The 23,631-nt window shown below is 40.0% G+C and overlaps 1 protein-coding gene and 1 non-coding gene across 2 annotated transcripts in view; one reads left to right on the top strand and one right to left on the bottom strand.

Annotated features, from left to right (window-relative positions):
• Positions 1 to 23,631, top strand: part of LOC140183026 (uncharacterized) — an 82,693-nt gene that overhangs the window by 27,048 nt on the left and 32,014 nt on the right. The window contains exons 3-5 of the mRNA XM_072231026.1: positions 10,458 to 10,593; positions 11,554 to 11,658; positions 17,476 to 19,035. Of these exons, the coding sequence (XP_072087127.1) occupies positions 10,458 to 10,593; positions 11,554 to 11,658; positions 17,476 to 19,035 (1,801 nt within the window). The remainder of the gene's footprint in view (positions 1 to 10,457; positions 10,594 to 11,553; positions 11,659 to 17,475; positions 19,036 to 23,631) is intronic.
• LOC112787341 (small nucleolar RNA R71) lies at positions 1,878 to 1,985 on the bottom strand. The gene has a single exon (XR_003194759.1). It is a non-coding gene; the product is annotated as a small nucleolar RNA R71 (small nucleolar RNA).

Here is a 23,631-nt window from a genome sequence, read left to right as displayed (position 1 = left end):
TCTTGTTTGAGTCTTGAGTCATATCATAAGTTTGGTGTCAATTGCATGTGCATCTTGCATTTTTCGAAAATATCATGCATTCATAGTGTTCTTCATGATCTTCAAGTTGTTCTTGGTAAGTCTTCTTGTTTGATCTTGATGATTTTTTGTTTTGTCTTTTCATGTTTATCATATGCATTCTTGAATTCTTAGTGTCTAAGCATTAAAGAATTCTAAGTTTGGTGTCTTGCATGTTTTCTTTGCATTAAAAATTTTTTCAAAAATATGTTCTTGATGTTCATCATGACATTCAAAGTGTTCTTGGTGTTCATCTTGACATTCATAGCATTCTTGCATGCATTCATTGTTTTGATCTAAAAATTTCATGCATTGCATATTTTTCATGTTTTTCATAAAAATTTCAAAAATAAAAAAAAATATCTTTCCCTTTTTCTCTCATCAAATTCGAAAATTGAGTTGACTTTTTCAAAAATTTTTAAAAATCAAGTTGTTTCTTATGAGTCAAATCAAATTTTCAATTTGAAAATCTTATCTTTTTCAAAATCTTTTTCAAAAATCAAATCTTTTTCAAAATTCTTAGTTATTTTCGAAAATTCCAAAAATATTTTTTAAAAATCTTTTTCTTATTTTTATACCAAATTTTCGAAAATAACATAATCAATTAATGTTTTGATTCAAAAATTTCAAGTTTGTTACTTACTTGTTAAGAAAGATTCAAACTTTAAGTTCTAGAATCAGATCTTGTGATTTCTTGTGAATCAAGTCATTAATTGTGATTTTAAAAATCAAATCTTTTTCAAAACTAATTTCAATCATATCTTTTCAAAAATATCTTCTTATCTTATCTTTTTCAAAAATATCTTTTCAAAATATCTTTTCTAACTCCCTAACTTCTTATCTTTTCAAAATTTGTTTCAACTAACTAACTAACTTTTTGTTTGTTTCTTAAACTTTTTCAAAACTACCTAACTAACTCTCTCTCTCTAATTTTCGAAAATATCTTCCCTCTTTTTCAAAAATTTCTTTTTAATTAACTAATTATTTTTATTTTTGATTTTAAAAATTTTCGAAAAATACTAACATTTTTCAAAAACCATTTTCGAAAATCACTAACTCTTTTTCAAAAATAATTTTCGAAAATCTCTCTCTCCCATCTTATTCTATTTATTCATTCATATCCTAACATCTCATCTCACATCTCTGCCATCCTCACAGTTGTGTTTCTTCCATTATATTACATTCTTTGTCTCCCCCTCTTCTTCTACTCACACAGGGATCCCTATACTGTGGTATAAAGGATCTCTATTATTATTATTATTATTCTGTGCCTTCTTCTTTGTCATATGAGCAGGAGCAAGGATAAGAACATTCTTGTGGAAGCAGATCCAGAACCTGAAAGGACTCTGAAGAGAAAATTAAGAGAAGCTAAATCACAACAATCCAGAGATAACCTTTCAGAAATTTTCGAACAGGAAAAGGAGATGGCAGCCGAAAATAATAATAATGTAAGGAAGATGCTTGGTGACTTTACTGCACCTAATTCCAATTTACATGGAAGAAGCATCTCCATTCCTGCCATTGGAGCAAACAACTTTGAGCTGAAACCTCAATTAGTTTCTCTGATGCAGCAGAACTGCAAGTTTCATGGACTTCCATCTGAAGATCCTTTTCAGTTCTTAACTGAATTCTTGCAGATATGTGATACTGTAAAGACTAATGGAGTAGATCCTGAAGTCTACAGGCTCATGCTTTTCCCTTTTGCTGTAAGAGACAGAGCTAGATTATGGTTGGATTCTCAACCCAAAGACAGCCTGAACTCTTGGGATAAGCTGGTCACAGCTTTCTTAGCCAAGTACTTTCCTCCTCAAAAGCTGAGCAAGCTTAGAGCTGATGTTCAAACCTTCAGACAGAAAGAAGGTGAATCCCTCTATGAAGCTTGGGAAAGATACAAACAGTTGACCAAAAAGTGTCCTTCTGACATGCTTTCAGAATGGACCATCCTGGATATATTCTATGATGGTTTATCTGAGCTATCAAAGATGTCACTGGACACTTCTGCAGGTGGATCCATTCACCTATAGAAAACGCCTGCAGAAGCTCAAGAACTCATTGACATGGTTGCTAATAACCAGTTCATGTACACTTCTGAAAGGAATCCTGTGAGTAATGGGATGCCTATGAAGAAGGGAGTTCTTGAAGTTGATACTCTGAATGCCATATTGGCTCAGAATAAAATATTGACTCAGCAAGTCAATATGATCTCTCAGAGTCTGCATGGAATGCAAGCTGCATCCAACAGTACTCAAGAGGCATCTTCTGAAGAAGAAGCTTATGATCCTGAGAACCCTGCAATAGCAGAGGTAAATTACTTAGGTGAACCTTATGGAAACACCTATAACTCAACATGGAGAAATCATCCAAATTTCTCATGGAAGGATCAAAAGCCCCAACAAGGCTTTAATAATGGTGGAAGAAACAGGTTTAGCAATAGCAAGCCTTTTCCATCATCAACTCAACAACAGACAGAGAACTCTGAACAAAATGCTTCTAATTTAGCAAATCTAGTCTCTGATCTATCTAAGGCCACTGTAAGTTTCATGAATGAAACAAGGTCTTCCATTAGAAATCTGGAAGCACAAGTGGGCCAACTGAGTAAAAGGATCACTGAAATCCCTCCTAGTACTCTCCCAAGCAATACAGAAGAGAACCCAAAAGGAGAGTGCAAGGCCATTGACATAAGCACCATGGCCGAACCTGTAAGGGAAGGAGAGGACGTGAATCCCAAGGAGGAAGACCTCCTGGGATGTCCAGTGATCAATAAGGAGCTTCCCTCTGAGGAATTAAAGGACTCTGAGGCTCATCTAGAGACCATAGAGATTCCATTGAACCTCCTTATGCCCTTCATGAGCTCTGATGAGTATTCCTCTTCTGAAGAGAATGAGGATGTTACTGAAGAGCAAACTGCCAAGTTTCTTGGTGCAATCATGGAGCTGAATGCCAAACTATTTGGCATTGATACTTGGGAAGTTGAACCTCCCTTGTTCATCAATGAACTAAGTGATCTGGATCAACTGACATTGCCTCAGAAGAGACAGGATCCTGGAAAGTTCATAATACCCTGCACCATAGGCACCATGATCTTTAAAGCTCTGTGTGACCTTGGTTCAGGAATAAACCTCATGCCCCTCTCTGTAATAGAGAAACTGGGAATCTATGGGGTGCAAGCTGCTAAAATCTCATTAGAGATGGCAGACAGTTCAAGAAAACAGGCTTATGGACAAGTAGAGGACGTGTTAGTAAAGGTTGAAGGCCTTTACATCCCTGCTGATTTCATAGTCCTGGATACTGGAAAGGAAGAGGATGAATCCATCATCCTAGGAAGACCTTTCCTGGCCACAGCAAGAGCTGTGATTGATGTTGACAGAGGTGAAATATTCCTTCAATGGAATGAGGACTCCCTTGTGTTTAAAACTCAAGGATCTCCCTCTGCAACCATGGAGAGGAAGCATGAAAAGCTTCTCTCAAAGAAGAGTCAACCAGAGCCCCCACAGTCAAACTCTAGGTTTGGTGTTGGGAGGCCACAACCAAACTCTAAGTTTGGTGTTGAACTCCCACATCCAAACTCTAGGTTTGGTGTTGGAGAGTCTCAACAAAGCTCTGCACATCTGTGAGGCTCCATGAGAGTCCACTGTCAAGCTATTGACATTAAAGAAGCACTTGTTGGGAGGCAACCCAATGTTTATCTAATTCTTATTTTTATTGTTTTTCATGTTTTCTTAGGTTCATGATCATGTGGAGTCACAAAATAAATATAAAAAAATTGAAAACGGAATCAAAAATAGCAGAAGAAAAATCACACCCTGGAGGAGCATCTGTCTGGCGTTCAGCGCCAGAACAGAGCATGGTTCTGGCGCTGAACGCCCAAAATGGGCAGCTTCTGGGCGCTGAACGCCAGAACAGGCATGGTTCTGGCGTTCAACGCCAGAAATGGCACACAAATGGGCGTTGAACGCCCAAAATGGCCACCAACCTGGCGCTGAACGCCCAGAGTTGGGGGCAAAGGCATTTTTACATGCCTAATGGGTGCAGGGATGAAATTTCTTGAACACCTCAGGATCTGTAGACCCCACAGGATCCACTCAGGATCTGTGGACCCCACAGGATCCCCACCTACCTCCACTCACTTCTTCTCACCACTCTCTTTCACACAACCCCATAAACTCTCTTCCCCATCACCTCTTCACCACTCACATCCATCCACTCTTCCCCATAAACCTACCTCATAAACTCCACCTACCTTCAAAATTCAAAACCAATTTCCCACCCAAACCCACCCATATGGCCGAAACCTTCCCCCCCTCCCTTCCCTATATAAAGCCTTCCATTCTTCTTCAAATTCACACAACACAACCCCTCTATACCCTTCTTGGCAGAACCACATCACCCTCTCCCTCTCCTCCATTTCTTCTTCTTCTTCATCTATTCTTTTGTTTATTGCTCGAGGGCGAGCAATATTCTAAGTTTGGTGTGGTAAAAGCATAGCTTTTTTGTTTTTCCATTACCATTGATGGCATCTAAGACCGGAGAATCCTCTAGAAGAGGGAAAGGGAAGACAAAAGCTTCCACATCCGAGTCATGGAAGATGGAAAGGTTCATCTCCAAAACCCATCAAGACCACTTCTATGATGTTGTGGCCAAGAAGAAGGTGATCCCTGAGGTCCCTTTCAAACTCAAAAGAAATGAGTATCCGGAGATCCGACATGAAATTCAAAGAAGAGGTTGGGAAGTTCTAACAAATCCCATCCAACAAGTCGGCATCTTAATGGTTCAAGAGTTCTATGCCAATGCATGGATCACCAAGAACCATGATCAAAGTAAGAACCCGGATCCAAAGAACTATGTTACAATGGTTCGGGGGAAATACTTAGATTTTAGTCCGGAAAATGTGAGGTTGGCGTTCAACTTGCCAAACATGGAAGAGAACGCACGCCCCTACACAAGGAGAGTCAAATTTGATCAAAGGTTGGACCAAGTCCTTATGGACATATGTGTAGAAGGAGCTCAATGGAAGATTGACTCCAAAGGCAAGCCGGTTCAACTAAGAAGATTGGACCTCAAGCCTATAGCTAGAGGATGGTTGGAGTTCATTCAATGCTCAATCATTTCCACTAGCAACCGGTCTGAAGTTACTATAGACCGGGCCATCATGATCCATAGCATCATGATTGGAGAAGAGGTGGAAGTTCATGAGATTATACCTCAAGAACTCTACAAGGTGGCTGACAAGTCTTCCACTATGGCAAGGTTAGCCTTTCCTCACCTTATTTGCCACCTATGCAATTCAGCTGGGATTGACATAGAGGGAGATATCCTCATCATAGAGGACAAGCCCATCACTAAGAAAAAGATGGAGCAAGCAAGAGAGCCCACCCATGGAGCTCAAGAGGCGTATGAAGCTCATCACCATGAGATTCCGGAAATGCCTCAAATGCACTTTCCTCCACAAAACTATTGGGAGCACATAAACACCTCCCTAGGAGAATTAAGTTCCAATATGGGACAACTAAGGGTGGAACATCAAGAGCACTCCATCATGCTTCATGAAATAAGAGAAGATCAAAAAGCAATGAGGGAGGAGCAACAAAGACAAGGAAGAGACATAGAAGAGCTCAAGGACATCATTGGTTCCTCAAGAAGGAAACGCCACCATCACTAAGGTGGATTCATTCCTTATTCTTATTTCTTCTGTTTTTCGTTTTCTATGTTATGTGCTTAGCTATGTTTGTGTCTTCATTACATGATCATTAGTAGTTAGTAACTTTGTCTTAAAGATATGAATGTCCTATGAATCCATCACCTCTCTTAAAAGAAAAATGTTTTAATTCAAAAGAACAAGAAGTACATGAGTTTCGAATTTATCCTTGAACTTAGCTTAATTATATTGATGTGGTGACAATGCTTCTTGTTTTCTGAATGAATGCTTGAACAGTGCATATGTCTTTTGAAGTTGTTGTTTAAGAATGTTAAATATGTTGGCTCTTGAAAGAATGATGACTAGGAGACATGTTATTTGATAATCTGAAAAATCATAAAAATGATTCTTGAAGCAAGAAAAAGCAGCAAAGAACAAAGCTTGCAAAAAAAAAAAAATAGGCGAAAAAAAAATATAGAAAGAAAAAGAAAAAGCAAGCAGAAAAAGCCAAAAGCTCTTAAAACCAAGAGGCAAGAGCAAAAAGCCAATAACCCTTAAAACCAAAAGGCAAGGGCAAATAAAAAGGATCCCAAGGCTTTGAGCATCAGTGGATAGGAGGGCCTAGAAGGAATAAAATCCTGGTCTAAGCGGCTAAACCAAGCTATCCCTAACCATGTGCTTGTGGCGTGTAGGTGTCAAGTGAAAACTTGAGACTGAGCGGTTAAAGTCAAGGTCTAAAGCAAAAAAAAAAAGAGAAGAGTGTGCTTAAGAATCCTGGACACCTCTAATTGGGGACTTTAGCAAAGCTGAGTTACAATCTGAAAGGGTTCACCCAATTATGTGTCTGTGGCATTTATGTATCCGGTGGTAATACTGGAAAACAAAGTGCTTAGGGCCACGGCCAAGACTCATAAAGAAGTTGTGTTCAAGAATCATCATACTGAACTAGGAGAGTCAATAACACTATTCGAAATCTGAAGTTCCTATAGATGCCAATCATTCTGAACCTCAATGGATAAAGTGAGATGCCAAAACTATTCAAGAGGCAAAAAGCTATAAGTCCCGCTCATTTGATTGAAGCTATGTTTCATTGATAGTTTGGAATTTATAGTATATTCTCTTCTTTTTATCCTATTTGATTTTCAGTTGCTTGGGGACAAGCAACAATTTAAGTTTGGTGTTGTGATGAGCGGATAATTTATACGCTTTTTGACATTGTTTTTATTATGTTTTTAGTAGGATCCAGTTACTTTTAGGGATGTTTTCATTAGTTTTTATGTTAAATTCACATTTCTGGACTTTACTATGAGTTTGTGTGTCTTTCTGTGATTTCAGGTATTTTCTGGCTGAAATTGAGGGACTTGAGCAAAAATCAGATTCAGAGGTTGAAGAAGGACTGCTGATGCTGTTGGATTCTGACCTCCCTGCACTCAAAGTGGATTTTCTGGAGCTACAGAACTTGAAATGGCGCGCTTCCAATTGCGTTGGAAAGTAGACATCCAGGGCTTTCCAGCAATATATAATAGTCCATACTTTGGCCAAGAATAGACGACGTAAACTGGCGTTCAACGCCAGCTTTCTATCCAAATCTGGCGTCCAGCGCCAGAAAAGGAGCCAAAACCAGAGTTGAACGCCCAAACTGGCACTAAAACTGGCGTTCAACTCCAAGGAGGACCTCTACACGTGCCCCACTCAAGCTCAGCCCAAACACACACCAAGTGGGCCCCGGAAGTGGATTTATGCATCAATTACTTACTCATGTAAACCCTAGTGACTAGTTTATTATAAATAGGACCTTTTACTATTGTATTAGGCATCTTTGGTCTCAGTTTTAATCTATTGTTCATCTTAGGAGACTATTGATCACGCTTTAGGGGGCAGGCCATCTCGGCCATGCCTGGACCTTCACTTATGTATTTTCAACGGTAGAATTTCTACACTCTATAGATTAAGGTGTGGAGCTCTGCTGTTCCTCAAAGATTAATGCAAAGTACTACTGTTTTCTATTCAATTCATCTTATTTCACCTCTAAGATATCCATTCGCACCCAAGAACGTGATGAAGGTGATGATTATGTGTGACGTTCATCATCCTTCTCCCCTATGAACGCGTGCCTGACAAACACTTCTGTTCTACATGAATTAAGCTAGAATGAATATCTCTTAGATCTCTTAACCAGAATCTTCGTGGCGTAAGCTAGAATGATGGCGGCAATCAAGAGAATCCGGAAAGTCTAAACCTTGTCTGTGGTATTCCGAGTAGGATTCAATGATTGAATGACTGTGACGAGCTCCTAACTCGCGATTGCAGGGCGTTAGTGACAGACGCAAAAGGATAGTAAATCCTATTCCAGCATGATCGAGAATCGACAGATGAATAGCCGTGCCGTGACAGGGTGCGTGAGCATATTATTCACTGAGAGGATAAGATGAAGCCATTGGCAAGGGTGATGCCTCCAGACGATTAGCCGTGCCGTGACAGGGCATTGGATCATTTTCCCGAGAGATGACCGAAAGTAGCCATTGACAGTGGTGATGTATCACATAAAGCCAGCCATGGAAAGGAGTGAGACTGATTGGATGAAGATAGCAGGAAAGCAGAGGTTCAGAGGAACGAAAAGCATCTCCATTCGCTTATCTGAAATTCCTACCAATGAATTACATAAGTATCTCTATCTCTACTTTTTATTAATTAATATTCGAAAACCACATAACTGTTTTATATCCGCCTGACTGAGATTTACAAGGTGACCATAGCTTGCTTCATACCAACAATCTCCGTGGGATTCGACCCTTACTCACGTAAGGTATTACTTGGACGACCCAGTGCACTTGCTGGTTAGTTGTATCGAAGTTGTGAACCATGGTATTGGCACCATGTTCTTGGCGCCATTGCCAGGGAAAGAAAGAGCCATGAATTTTACATAATTAAAGTGTAATCACGATTACGCGTACCAAGTTGCTCATGTTGCCAGGGATTGTTCGAGCCTGGACATCACAATTTCGTGCACCACCCGGCAAGGACGGCGATTGGATTTCGCCTGTCGAGATAGCGGCGGTGGTGTAAGTGCAGTGGTTCGTCCCGCTTGTGTTGAGATGTGAGGTCTGAGGCAAGAGTATCCCACTCGCATCCCTTCGGATCATCAGAGTGTGCAGGCACAAAACGCTGGACAGTGATTCGAGCACTATATCTCGGAGCTTCCCAATAATGATTCCGAAGGGCGACATCTCCATGGAGATGTGTCGGGTTTTAAATTGAATCGACAATGTGATATCATAGCCAATAGGACAGGCATTCATCATATGCACTTTCTATCTGTTTGTTTGCTTTGCCGACTTGTAATTGTATGCCTATTTGTATAACATGCCTAATTGCTACTTGAGTTACTTGCCTTATATGCTTCTACTTGTGGTTTACTTGCATTGTATATAATTGTGATTTCTACTGGGATTGAGGAGGTTCGCATGGAGGATAGGTTGGTGAAGGCTGTGGGACAGCGGTGTTTGGTTAGAATAGAAATCCCTTAAGATAGAATACTATGTTTATTTATGTTAAGACTTATATGATCATGCTTATCTGTTTTTGTATGCTTTAAGATTTAATCTTGTGATGGATATAGAGCTTAGGATTGCCTTTGGCATCCCGGAGTCTTATATCCTACATCACTGGGCACTGTTACCATACTGAGAACCTTCGATTCTCATACCATATTTCTGTTGTGTTTTTTAGATGCAGGTAGCAACCCACTTCGGTGAGTTGTTTGGATGGTAACAGGAGCGGAGGATCATGATACCTTTTGGAGTCTTTTGTTTATTTTGTTTATACATCTCTCACTTTTGTATTTTGTTTAGCCTAGAGGCATGTAGTGAGAGAACAAAACTTGTATAAGCTGTTTTTACTATCTGGTTCTGTATATCTGTATATGGCTAGCCGGCTTAAACTCCGCGAGCCGTGGCTAGATTTTTATGATACTATACTATTATATTTTGATATATTTGTATCTATTTCTTGTGCTTTAAGTAGTAGCTTCGTTAGCACGTTTTGCACTTTTTAAATCCTGTTTTTGAGCTATATCCTTCATCAGGCTTCTAGATTATACTATTCTTTCTATATATATATATATATATATATATATATATATATATATATATATATATATATTATGTATGAGCTTAGAACTATCGTAATCTCTAATTAACCTTTGCTTTACGATGCGAGGTAAAGCTTAGGCTAATTAGGGTGTTACAGCTTGATTTTCTATATTATGTGAAATTTCTAATGTTTTATTATTATTGTTTTATGTTGCATGTTCACGAATCTTTGCAGCACAGGTTAGCTTAACATCTCTTCTTCCTTTTGATTTTCCTTTTCTGCACTTATATTTGATTTAGTGATGTCATAGAGGATAATCTAGGAAGAAGAATGCTTTAAGAATAAGCATAAACATTTAGATTTAGTGATGTCATATATATAGTTGGTTGTCATTAATTAAGGTTTATAATTGATTTCTTAGGTTAACAATATATTCTAATCCAAAATCAACAAGCTGTGATTAATTTAGCTTATCTCATTAATTTTTCCACATGATTCTTTCCCGTCTACATGCATCACTCGTCCTAATTTTTTATATTTTTTAACTAAAAAATATGGAGCTATGACCTATTACTTTCCTAAGAACTTCAATCACTCTTCCTAATCTTTTTGTGCCTTAGATTTACTGTTCTGTGTAGCTGATAATGAACCTCATTTTATGATCTCCTTTCAGATTGATCAATCCTATAGTTGTATCCCCCACTATTGCTGTTGTTCGACTTTTATTTTTCAGTTATGGTTTCCCAATAGTTGGTACATTTCTTGAGATTGGTGCAGTACAGATATTGGTAGTGGTTGTTTTTCCTCTTGTAAGTTGTTGAGTTCATCTTGAAATTTTATATCATTATTTTATTATTGGTTCAGAATTCCTATATGTATGTTCATTGTATTGTTTGTGCATTTTGCTAACACATGATGCATATTTGCTATTCTAAACATGATGCATGTTTGCTATTTCTGCTGCTGTTCTCATTCACTCAGAGAGGAAGAGGGTTTAGGACTGTGGAGTGTGTCACTGCTCATTCTGGCTCTCCTGAACGATGTAATACCTCCAAAATGCAGCACAATTTGAAGTCAATTTCAAGTTAATAGAGTCACCTTAAGTTGAAGTTTGTAGGCATTCACTTCACTAGTTATCTACAAAAATAATGAGAAGATTAATTAACTAGCAGCCTTAGTAATTATTTCTAAGATTATTTGTTATTTGCCTCTCTCTGCGCTAAAAGCTTATTTGTTATTTGTGTTAGTGCTTGGCCACTGTCTCTTCCTTTTGTCTTCTTTACTCCGCTTTAACCAACACAACATGCTAGTAAGTACGTTTCTATGCTTTCATTTATTTTGTTTTGTATTCAGAATTGGTGTAGGATTATTCCTTGTTTCAAGATTAAATCTTTGTTTGGATTGTTTAGGTAGGGTCAATGCATGTTTTGCTTTCTTTTTTGTTTTTACATCAATATGAAACATCTAATTATACATGTGTTTGATTCTGTTTGGGTATATCCAATGGTAGTTGGTTGGTGTAGCTTCAATCAAAACCAATTTGATCCAATAAATTTGCAAACTTTATTTTTTACTAGGCACTCTTTGATATTCTTCTTTGCCTTGTAAATTTTTTTCAATTTCTTGATTCATATGGTTAGGATAAAGACATATATATGCATTGCCCTATGATTGTTGCCTTATTTTCATTGATTTTGTTATTTGCATATTGGAGAAATTTCTTAATCTAGGAGAAATTCAATGAATCTGTAATTGATATACTATTTTAGGTAGCACTGGTGTTGCTGCTGGCATTGAGCAATGAAGTAAGAGTTAATGGTTATGGTAGTTCTGAGCAATGTGAATATAGTCCAGAACTAGCTCCAAGACCACCAGTCTTAGTCTTATTAATTATATATATTCATCAGTTCAAATCTTTATAGTTCTATGGCAGTCATTGTATGTGAACACAAACTCTTGTTACATCATTGTGTGTAAACTCAAACCCTGCCTTTTTTTCTTCTTTTTATTTTTAAAGAATACAAGAATTATAGATGTGCCTAAGTCAATTCCCTCCTCCTTTCTTCTCTAACTGTTATTTTTTAGTTTTATGGAAAAATAAATTAATATTGCCCTTTGTTTTTCAATTTTATGGAACAAGAATCAATACAAAACAACGCTGCCGGATTTGATGACTTTGGAATGAATTGTTGTTAAGATTTAAGCTGCACGTTTCAAATTATGAATAACAGTGTTGTTAATTAGTAATGGGATACGGACATTAGTTACACTCAGATACATGCAAATTTTCTAAATCAATTGTTAGGATATTTTGTATTGCTCTTCAATTGTAACTTTTTGAATTTTCTAAAATTTTTCTAATTATTTTTCATTGTCTATATATTCCTTGTTTAATGCAGTTAGATTATAAAACACTATGGATAAAAAATATTCATGGAAGTTTAATTAGAATACACTAATTTTTAGATGACATAAGATTTTCAGATGTGCTTAACTAGAATTTTGTGTACCGTGTAACCAGGTATGGGTAATTTCAAATGTGTAAAGTATTTGAAATATGGAAATGAAATTTGTTGATATGTATGCGATAATGATCAAAATTATAATAACATGAATTAATTTTGCTCATTTTTAAAATTAACCATTGATATGTTTAGTTGCATTGATTTATGAGTTTGTACTTTAGTGTAAGACCCGGTTAATTAATGGCTAATTAACCCATAAATGAGAATTTATTCTAGAAAGCCAAAAATGTTATTTTTATGGCTAAATGTGATAGAGGAAATTGAGACGAGAATTTCGATACCAATTTTATAGAAATCAGACCAAGATTGGACCGAACGGGCCAAACCGGACCAACCGGACCCAAAGTGGGCCCTTGGCCCAACATAACTAAACCAAAACCCTAGTTTTCAGCACTCTCTCTCCTCACAACACACTAAACACGCTGAAAATGGAGGCTATGGAGGGAAGAACACTCTCTCAAGTTCTTTCTCTCACTTGATCTTCAAACCACCATAACTTTTGATCTAGAGCTTCGATTGCCGCTCCGTTTGCGGCCACGCGTTCACCGCGGAGAGCTCTACAAAACCCATACAATCAATCTTGAGGTAAGCCACATTTTACTGTTCGAAATTTCAGCCCTTGATTTCGAGTTTCATGAGCAAAAATGTTGAGATTTTGGGTTCTTTGATGTTATAGGACCCAACTCTCTTGAAGGAGAAGGTTAATCTTGTCTCCTTGGACCTTGGGTGTGGTAAGATTCTCAACCCTAGTATAATTTGTTGTTCTATGATGTTTGGGTATTGAGATGTTGTGTATGGGTATGATGATTGTGGCTTAGGTTGTGTATATGTGAATATTGGAGCTTGATTGGTGATTTTGGAAAGCTTGGAAGAGGGTTTTGTGTGATAAAATCTGTTCTTGGAGGTGTTGATACCTTGAGAGCTTGTGGACAAGTGGTTTGGAAGTGCTCCGGTTGAGCTTGGGGAATCGGCTAAGGTATGGTTTTAGTTTCCCGTATCTAATATGTAATGTGGTAGGAAATACTTAGGCTAGAGGCCCTAAGATAGGCATTGAATTGTTGGTGTTGTTGAATGGTTGAAATATATGATGTGTTCATATATGTGATTATGAATATTGATGCCTTGTTTGTGTGAAATATGAGAAATGCATGTTGTGATATATGCTTGATGGATGATTGAGGTTGAATTGATGGGTGGTACCATGTTGATGGTGAGTATGATGTTGATTATGTATAATGATGGTTAATTGGAAATGGTATTATTGGAAATTGGGATGAGGAAGGATGTATGACATGATATTGTGTTTGTCCTTTAGCCATTTGATTGAGAAGTGTTAAAATGGTTGGATGTGGTTTTGGAAACCTTGGTAAAGTGTCAATGTGTGAGTTGAGGATGGCTTGTTGTTGATTTTGGTACATTTTGAATGATTTCAAAGAGAAGGATTGAAATTGGCATGTTTGATTGATTTTGAAAAGAGTTGAAAGTGGCTTGTTTTGAAAATGGCACCTTGTGGTTTTGTATGAAAACATGGTTTTTGGGCATACTTTGACGGGACATAACTTGAACTACGGATCTCTGATTTGTGCCAAATCTGTTTAGAAATGAAATTGGATCCGGGATGTCCATGCCGTTCGAAGAACGAGTGAAAAACGATTTAAAATGAGGAAGTTATGTCCGTCGGAAGATTGGGGTTTGAATCTGTAAATTCTGCAGCTTTTAACTTAGAAAATTTTTAGCAGAATAACCCCTCGCGCGTAGGCGCACTTGGTGCGTACGCGCCGTTCTTCGAGAAAGCGCCATCCACGCGTGCGCGTACGCGTGGACCTGTTTTCATTCCAAAGTTGATTTTTGAGTTTTAAAAGCCAAATTTCATACTTCTAAGCCTCCGATCTCACCACTTATGTCTTAAATCATTATGATATGCCTAGCATGAGAAAAAGGGCTAGTGAATGTGGTAACTTGCGAGTGAAGCAAGGGAAAAATGAATGATCATTGAGGATCAAAGATGATTATGTGAGATGCGGAGAATGGCGGTGGAAGTGCTTGTTGTGCCATGGGCCGAAGGGCCGTAATTGTTAATGAATTGGCTGGTTATGGATTTAACCGTGAGCCGGATGGCTAGATTATTGCCGTGTTACGGCGGAGCCATGTTTATGGCCAAGTATAAATGCACATATGATGTTGATTGAATTGTGAAGGATTGCACTTCTACCATTGAAGATGAGGGTTTCCCTGGGTAGTAGCAATGGCTAGCCACCATGTGCTCCAGGTTGAGACTCGAAGCTCTTTTGACCCTATGTCGTAAGTGTGGCCGGGCACTGTGAAAGGCCCGGATGAGCTCGCCCCCATAAATATTCACCAGTGATGGTGATGGATAAATATTCACCAGTGAGGGTGATGGATATGGATCATGATTATGATCAAGTTTATGATGAGTATAACTCGAGTTGGGGATGCACGACAGAGGAACAGTCCAATGGCTAGCTACCAGGACTTGTCGGGTTGGCTCTATAACCGACAGATGATATCATCAGCCACTAGGGACAGGCATGCATCATAAGCATACTACATGAATTGTTTGAGATTGCCTATTTGACTGCATATTACTTGCTAATTGCCTAAATGCCTTATTTGTTCCTATTTGTAAATCTCTTGTCTGATATAACTGTGTTTGCTATATTATACTCCTGCTGGTTGTTGGGAGGTCTGAAGGAAGTAGAAAGGGAAGTATTAGTTAGACTGAAGGATCTTTAGTTAGTTGCCGCTTACGGTTTAGCTTGTTTATAAGCTTTGATATTTTCTGGAGGAAGTTCTAGGATTGCCTTCGGATTTCCTCTATTATTATGTATTATATATGTGGAAGCTGTTACCGTACTGGGGACCTCTGGTTCTCACCCATGCGGATTTTGTGGTTTTCAGATGCAGGACGCGAGGCTTCTCGTTGAGGCATGCTGGGGACTTCTGGATTAGCGAAGATTCTTGTTCTCGGGACTCTATCTTGATTTATATATCTTGTTTAGATACTTTTATCTCCATTAAATAATACAAACTGTGATGACTCCTTCTAGAGGGGATTTTGGAGATTAGGTTTTCGGTATTTATGTCCCTTTGGGTTTTCCTTGGGGTTTTCCTTATTTTATTATATGTATATATTGCTATGCTCGAACCGGTTACCTTCGCAGCCGGATTTTGAGTCTTGATATTCCTGTTTTAGATACTCTTTATATATATGATCTTGCGTTAGCTTATCCTTTGCTCGTTGTGTTAGTGATCGGAGTGTTGCGCTTTCGAGTTGCGGTTTTTGTTTACCCCTTTTTTTTTACAAGGCTCCTAGTTATAATCAATCATTCATACTACTATACGTACTAAATTTTTGTTTTAGAGGTCGTAATACCTTGCCATCTCTGAATTATGACTTAAGCATAAGTCTCTGTATGGTAGGGTTTTACATTATGGTATCAGAGCAGTTCGTTTCTGTAGAGCCTGAGGAATGGACTGACTATGCTTCTGTGCATTCTCTGTATGTGTGTTATGTGCTGTTAGTATATCTACTTGATATAGTTGGCATAAACGTTCATGAGCATGCATTTGGGACTTTAAAGTACTAAACTTCCGATATTGAGACTGATCAACTTAATATCGATTGTTTGGTGTGTATAGGAACCAGATGGCGCCTCGTGGACGCGGTAGAGGCCGTGGGAGAGGTCGTACTAATGCTCGTGCGCCGGAGACTAACCCTAATGACCCGTTGAACTTTATGACTGCGTTGGAGAATATGGCTGCTGCTATGCAAGCCACTGCTGAGGCTCTTGGTCAACAGATGAACAACCATGGTAATGACGGAGGTGGAGTTCAGGGCCCGATGACACTGGCGAACTTTTGAAGGTTAATCCACCTAAGTTCAAGGGAACTACTAGCCCGACTGAGGCCGATACATGGTTTCAGGCTATAGAGCGAGCACTGCAAGCACAAGTGGTACCTGAAGGACAGCGTGTCGAGTTCGCTACCTATATGCTCACAGGTGAAGCGTCGCATTGGTGGCAAGGTATCCGTTGTCTTCTGCAGCAGGGTGATGATTATATCACCTGGGATGTCTTCCAAGAGGAGTTCTATAAGAAGTACTTTCCGACTTCTGCTAGGACGGCCAAGGAGCTTGAATTGTTGCAGCTGAAGCAGGGTACTATGTCCGTATCTGAGTATACTGACAAGTTTGAGGAGCTGTTCAGATTCTCTCGTATGTGTCAAGGGACTCCGGTGGAATATGAGGAATGGAAGTGTGTTAAGTACGAGGGAGGACTCCGGAGTGATATTTTCGGTTCGGTGGGGCCAATGGAGATTAGGACTTTCTCCGAATTGGTGAACAAGTGTAGGGTTGCTGAAGAGTGTGTGAAGAGGGCAGCCGCTGAGAAAGGAAGTCACAAAGGATCATTTCCACAGAACCGAGGGAAGAGCTTTGCACCTAGAGGTCTGTCTTTCAAGAGGGGAGGTTCTTTTAGGAGGCCCAACAACAACTACTCCCAAGGGAAAAGGTTTGGGAAGCAGCCTCAGAATGATCAAGCTTGTACTAGGTGTGGGAGTCACCATCCGGGAGTACCATGCAAGGCCGGATGGGGTTTGTGCTACAATTGTGGAAAGGCGGGGCATAAAGCCGCAAGTTGTCCAGAGAAGCAAAAGCAAGGTGCTGGGAAAGCACAACAGACTGGTCGGGTGTTCACCACCTCAGCTGTGGGTGCAGAAGGATCTGAGACACTCATTCGAGGTAACTGTGAAATGGCTGGTCAAACTTTAAATGCTTTATTTGATTCGGGAGCATCGCATTCATTTATTGCATTTGAGAAAGCCCATGAGTTAGGATTGAAGATCGTAACCTTAGGTTATGACCTAAAGGTACATAATGCTACCCATGAAGCCATGGTAACTAGGCTAGGATGCCCGAAAGTTTCGTTCAGGTTCAAGCAGCGTGATTTTGTCCATAATTTAATCTGCTTACCGATGATCGGTCTTGATCTTATCTTGGGATTGGACTGGTTATCTGAGAACCATGTCCTGCTTGATTGTTCTACAAAGTCGGTGTACTTTATGCCGGAAGATACAAAAGGGCCGGTCGTGGTGAATAATTATTACTTGAATTCGATGATGGTGAACTGTTCTGGAATCGAATGTCAGGGTATCCTGTTGTTAACCGCTGGTGTTTCGGGTGATGATCAAAAGTTGGATCAGATTCCGGTAGTGTGTGAGTTTCCGGAAGTGTTTCCCGATGATATTGAGGAATTTCCACCTAACCGAGAGGTCGAGTTTGCTATTGAGTTGGTGCCTGGGGCGGGACCAATCTCAAGTGCTCCTTATAGGATGTCACCGTTAGAGATGGCCGAACTAAAGTCTCAGTTAGAGGAATTGTTGGGTAAGAACTTTATTCGACCAAGTGTTTCCCCGTGGGGTGCTCCAGTATTACTGGTAAAGAAGAAAGATGGAAGTATGCGGCTCTGTGTGGATTACAGGCAGCTGAACAAGGTCACCATAAAGAATAAATACCCATTGCCGAGGATTGATGATCTCATGGATCAATTACAAGGAGCTGGGGTTTTCTCCAAGATCGATTTGCGATCCGGTTATCACCAGATAAGGGTGAGGGGTGAGGATATCCCTAAGACTGCTTTCAGGACTCGTTATGGTCATTATGAGTATACTGTAATGTCTTTTGGGTTGACGAACGCTCCTGCGGTGTTTATGGATTACATGAATAGAGTGTTCCGTCCGTTTCTGGATAAATTCGTTGTTGTCTTCATTGACGACATACTAATTTACTCCAAGACCAAAGAAGAGCATGCGGAACACTTGCGGACCGTGTTGCAAATTTTAAAGGAGAAGAAACTCTATGCGAAATTGTCTAAGTGTGAGTTTTGGAAGGATGAGGTAAAGTTTTTGGGTCACGTGGTGAGTAAGAGGGGAATAGCCGTAGATCCAACTAAGGTGGAGGCTGTGATGGAATGGAAGCAACCAACCACAGTAACTGAGATAAGGAGTTTTCTGGGTTTAGCTGGCTATTACCGAAGGTTCATCAAAGGCTTTTCGCAATTAGCTTTGCCGTTGACAAAGTTAACTCGCAAAGACACTCTGTTTGTTTGGACTCCTGAGTGCGAGGAGAGCTTTCAGGCATTGAAGAAAAAGTTGACCACTGCACCTGTGTTAGTGTTACCTGAGCCGAACGAGTCTTTTGAGGTGTACTGTGATGCATCGTTGAAGGGTCTAGGGTGCGTGCTAATGCAGCATCATAATGTAGTGGCGTATGCCTCACGACAGTTGAGACCTCATGAAGTTAGTTACCCTACGCACGATCTGGAACTCGCTGCGGTCGTATTTGCCTTGAAGGTGTGGAGGCATTATCTCTATGGGGTTAAGTTCCAAGTCTTTTCTGATCACAAGAGTTTGAAATACCTCTTTGATCAGAAAGAGCTTAATATGAGGCAAAGGAGGTGGATGGAATTATTGAAGGACTACGACTTTGAGTTGAATTACCATCCGGGAAAAGCGAATATAGTGGCGGATGCGTTAAGTCGGAAGTCGTTATATGCGTCTTGGATGATGCTTCAAGAGGAGAAGTTGCTCAAGGGATTCGAGAGTCTAAAAATTGGTGCTCGAGAAGTATCTGGAAACTTGTGTTTGAGCCGATTAGAAATCTCAAGTGACTTTAAGTTCGAACTCCTAAAGGCTCATGAAAATGATGAAGCATTATGGAAGGTGTTACCGGCTATCGAGCAAGGAAAACAGTGGAGAGTGTCAGAAGAAAAAGATGGGTTATGGAGATTCAAGGGTAGGATCATTGTGCCGGATGTTGGTACTTTGAGACAAGATATCTTAAGGGAGGCACACAAAAGTGGATTCTCCATTCACCTGGGAAGTACTAAGATGTACCATGATTTAAAGGTGATGTTTTGGTGGCCGGGTATGAAGAATGATGTGGCGGAATATGTTTCAAAGTGCTTAACTTGTCAAAAGGTAAAGATTGAACATCAAAGACCTTCCGGGATGTTGCAACCTTTAGAGGTTCCGCAATGGAAGTGGGAAAGTATTGCAATGGACTTTGTGTCGGGATTGCCAAGGACTAGGACTGGTTTTGATGCTATCTGGGTGATTGTGGACCGACTGACGAAGTCAGCTCACTTTTTGCCCATTCGGATGACTTACACCCTTGAGGAGCTAGCTCGGTTATACATAAAGGAGATTGTGAGACTCCATGGTGTACCTGCTACTATAATCTCTGATAGAGATCCTCGTTTCACTTCGAGGTTCTGGGGTGCATTTCAGAAAGCTTTTGGAACCCAATTAAGCTTGAGTACAGCTTACCATCCTCAAACAGATGGTCAATCTGAGAGGACGATCCAAACACTAGAGGATATGTTGAGAGCTTGTGTTTTGGACCAACCGACGAGTTGGGATCGGTATATGCCGTTAGTGGAGTTTGCATACAATAATAGTTACCATGCGAGCATCGGAATGGCTCCGTATGAGGCATTGTATGGGAGGAAATGTCAATCTCCACTATGTTGGTATGAAGCTGGAGAGAAAGGCTTGTTGGGGCCAGAAATGATAGCTGAAACCACTGAACAAGTCAAGAAAATCCGAGACAGGATGCTTACGGCGCAGAGTCGCCAAAAGAGTTACGCCGATCAGAGGCGGAAGCCCTTGGAATTGAGGAAGGAGATCATGTTTTCCTGAAGGTTACTCCGACCACAGGAGTAGGTAGAGCGATTAAAGCAGAGAAGTTGAATCCTCGATACATTGGTCCATTTCAGATCCTGGAGAGGATTGGGCCGGTGGCGTATCGGGTGGCTCTACCACCTCATCTTTCGAACCTGCACGATGTGTTTCACGTGTCACAGCTTCGGAAGTACACTCCTGATGCTAGCCATGTGTTAGAAACTGAATCAGTTCAGTTAAGAGAAGATTTGACGCTTCCAGTGGCTCCAGTTAGAATTGACGATACTAGCATCAAACGATTGCGTGGAAAAGAGGTTTCATTAGTCAAAGTGGCTTGGAGTCAAGGCGGTGTTGAAGAACACACTTGGGAACTTGAGTCGGAGATACGAACGGATTATCCGCACTTATTCTCAGGTAATTGAATTTGAATTTTGTGGGCAAAATTCCCAATTAGGTGGGTAGAATGTAAGACCCGGTTAATTAATGGCTAATTAACCCATAAATGAGAATTTATTCTAGAAAGCCAAAAATGTTATTTTATGGCTAAATGTGATAGAGGAAATTGAGACGAGAATTTCGATACCAATTTTATAGAAATCGGACCAAGATTGACCGAACGGGCCAAACCGGACCAACCGGACCCAAAGTGGGCCCTTGGCCCAACATAACTAAACCAAAACCCTAGTTTTCAGCACTCTCTCTCCTCACAACACACTAAACACGCTGAAAATGGAGGCTATGGAGGGAAGAACACTCTCTCAATTCTTTCTCTCACTTGATCTTCAAACCACCATAACTTTTGATCTAGAGCTCCGATTGCCGCTCCGTTTGCGGCCACGCGTTCACCGCGGAGAGCTCTACAAAACCCATACAATCAATCTTGAGGTAAGCCACGTTTTACTGTTCGAAATTCCAGCCCTTGATTTCGAGTTTCATGAGCAAAAATGTTGAGATTTTGGGTTCTTTGATGTTATAGGACCCAACTCTCTTGAAGGAGAAGGTTAATCTTGTCTCCTTGGACCTTGGGTGTGGTAAGATTCTCAACCCTAGTATAATTTGTTGTTCTATGATGTTTGGGTATTGAGATGTTGTGTATGGGTATGATGATTGTGGCTTAGGTTGTGTATATGTGAATATTGGAGCTTGATTGGTGATTTTGGAAAGCTTGGAAGAGGGTTTTGTGTGATAAAATCTGTTCTTGGAGGTGTTGATACCTTGAGAGCTTGTGGACAAGTGGTTTGGAAGTGCTCCGGTTGAGCTTGGGGAATCGGCTAAGGTATGGTTTTAGTTTCCCGTATCTAATATGTAATGTGGTAGGAAATACTTAGGCTAGAGGCCCTAAGATAGGCATTGAATTGTTGGTGTTGTTGAATGGTTGAAATATATGATGTGTTCATATATGTGATTATGAATATTGATGCCTTGTTTGTGTGAAATATGAGAAATGCATGTTGTGATATATGCTTGATGGATGATTGAGGTTGAATTGATGGGTGGTACCATGTTGATGGTGAGTATGATGTTGATTATGTATAATGATGGTTAATTGGAAATGGTATTATTGGAAATTGGGATGAGGAAGGATGTATGACATGATATTGTGTTTGTCCTTTAGCCATTTGATTGAGAAGTGTTAAAATGGTTGGATGTGGTTTTGGAAACCTTGGTAAAGTGTCAATGTGTGAGTTGAGGATGGCTTGTTGTTGATTTTGGTACATTTTGAATGATTTCAAAGAGAAGGATTGAAATTGGCATGTTTGATTGATTTTGAAAAGAGTTGAAAGTGGCTTGTTTTGAAAATGGCACCTTGTGGTTTTGTATGAAAACATGGTTTTTGGGCATACTTTGACGGGACATAACTTGAACTACGGATCTCTGATTTGTGCCAAATCTGTTTAGAAATGAAATTGGATCCGGGATGTCCATGCCGTTCGAAGAACGAGTGAAAAACGATTTAAAATGAGGAAGTTATGTCCGTCGGAAGATTGGGGTTTGAATCTGTAAATTCTGCAGCTTTTAACTTAGAAAATTTTTAGCAGAATAACCCCTCGCGCGTAGGCACACTTGGTGCGTACGCGCCGTTCTTCGAGAAAGCGCCATCCACGCGTGCGCGTACGCGTGGACCTGTTTCATTCCAAAGTTGATTTTTGAGTTTTAAAAGCCAAATTTCATACTTCTAAGCCTCCGATCTCACCACTTATGTCTTAAATCATTATGATATGCCTAGCATGAGAAAAAGGGCTAGTGAATGTGGTAACTTGCGAGTGAAGCAAGGAAAAATGAATGATCATTGAGGATCAAAGATGATTATGTGAGATGCGGAGAATGGCGGTGGAAGTGCTTGTTGTGCCATGGGCCGAAGGGCCGTAATTGTTAATGAATTGGCTGGTTATGGATTTAACCGTGAGCCGGATGGCTAGATTATTGCCGTGTTACGGTGGAGCCATGTTTATGGCCAAGTATAAATGCATATATGATGTTGATTGAATTGTGAAGGTTTGCACTTCTACCATTGGAGATGAGGGTTCCCTGGTAGTAGCAATGGCTAGCCACCATGTGCTCCAGGTTGAGACTCGAAGCTCTTTTGACCCTATGTCGTAAGTGTGCCGGCACTGTGAAAGGCCCGGATGAGCTCGCCCCCATAAATATTCACCAGTGATGGTGATGGATAAATATTCACCAGTGAGGGTGATGGATATGGATCATGATTATGATCAAGTTTATGATGAGTATAACTCGAGTTGGGGATGCACGACAGAGGGACAGTCCAATGGCTAGCTACCAGGACTTGTCGGGTTGGCTCTATAACCGACAGATGATATCATCAGCCACTAGGGACAGGCATGCATCATAAGCATACTACATGAATTGTTTGAGATTGCCTATTTGACTGCATATTACTTGCTAATTGCCTAAATGCCTTATTTGTTCCTATTTTAAATCTCTTATCTGATATAACTGTGTTTGCTATATTATACTCCTGCTGGTTGTTGGGAGGTCTGAAGGAAGTAGAAAGGAAGTATTAGTTAGACTGAAGGATCTTTAGTTAGTTGCCGCTTACGGTTTAGCTTGTTTATAAGCTTTGATATTTTCTGGAGGAAGTTCTAGGATTGCCTTCGGATTTCCTCTATTATTATGTATTATATATGTGGAAGCTGTTACCGTACTGGGGACCTCTGGTTCTCACCCATGCGGATTTTGTGGTTTTCAGATGCAGGACGCGAGGCTTCTCGCTGAGGCATGCTGGGGACTTCTGGATTAGCGAAGATTCTTGTTCTCGGGACTCTATCTTGATTTATATATCTTATTTAGATACTTTTATCTCCATTAAATAATACAAACTGTGATGACTCCTTCTAGAGGGGATTTTGGAGATTAGGTTTTCGGTATTTATGTCCCTTTGGGTTTTCCTTGGGGTTTTCCTTATTTATTATATGTATATATTGCTATGCTCGAACCGGTTACCTTCGCAGCCGGATTTTGAGTCTTGATATTCCTGTTTTTGATACTCTTTATATATATGATCTTGCGTTAGCTTATCCTTTGCTCGTTGTGTTAGTGATCGGAGTGTTGCGCTTTCGAGTTGCGGTTTTGTTTACCCCTTTTTTTTACAAGGCTCCTATT

This window comes from Arachis hypogaea, chromosome 20 (genome assembly GCF_003086295.3).
Source record: "Arachis hypogaea cultivar Tifrunner chromosome 20, arahy.Tifrunner.gnm2.J5K5, whole genome shotgun sequence".
NCBI classification, from domain to species: Eukaryota; Viridiplantae; Streptophyta; class Magnoliopsida; order Fabales; family Fabaceae; genus Arachis; species Arachis hypogaea.
The sequence above is the reverse complement of the archived record's forward strand: the minus strand, read 5'-3'. Positions and strand labels throughout refer to the sequence as shown.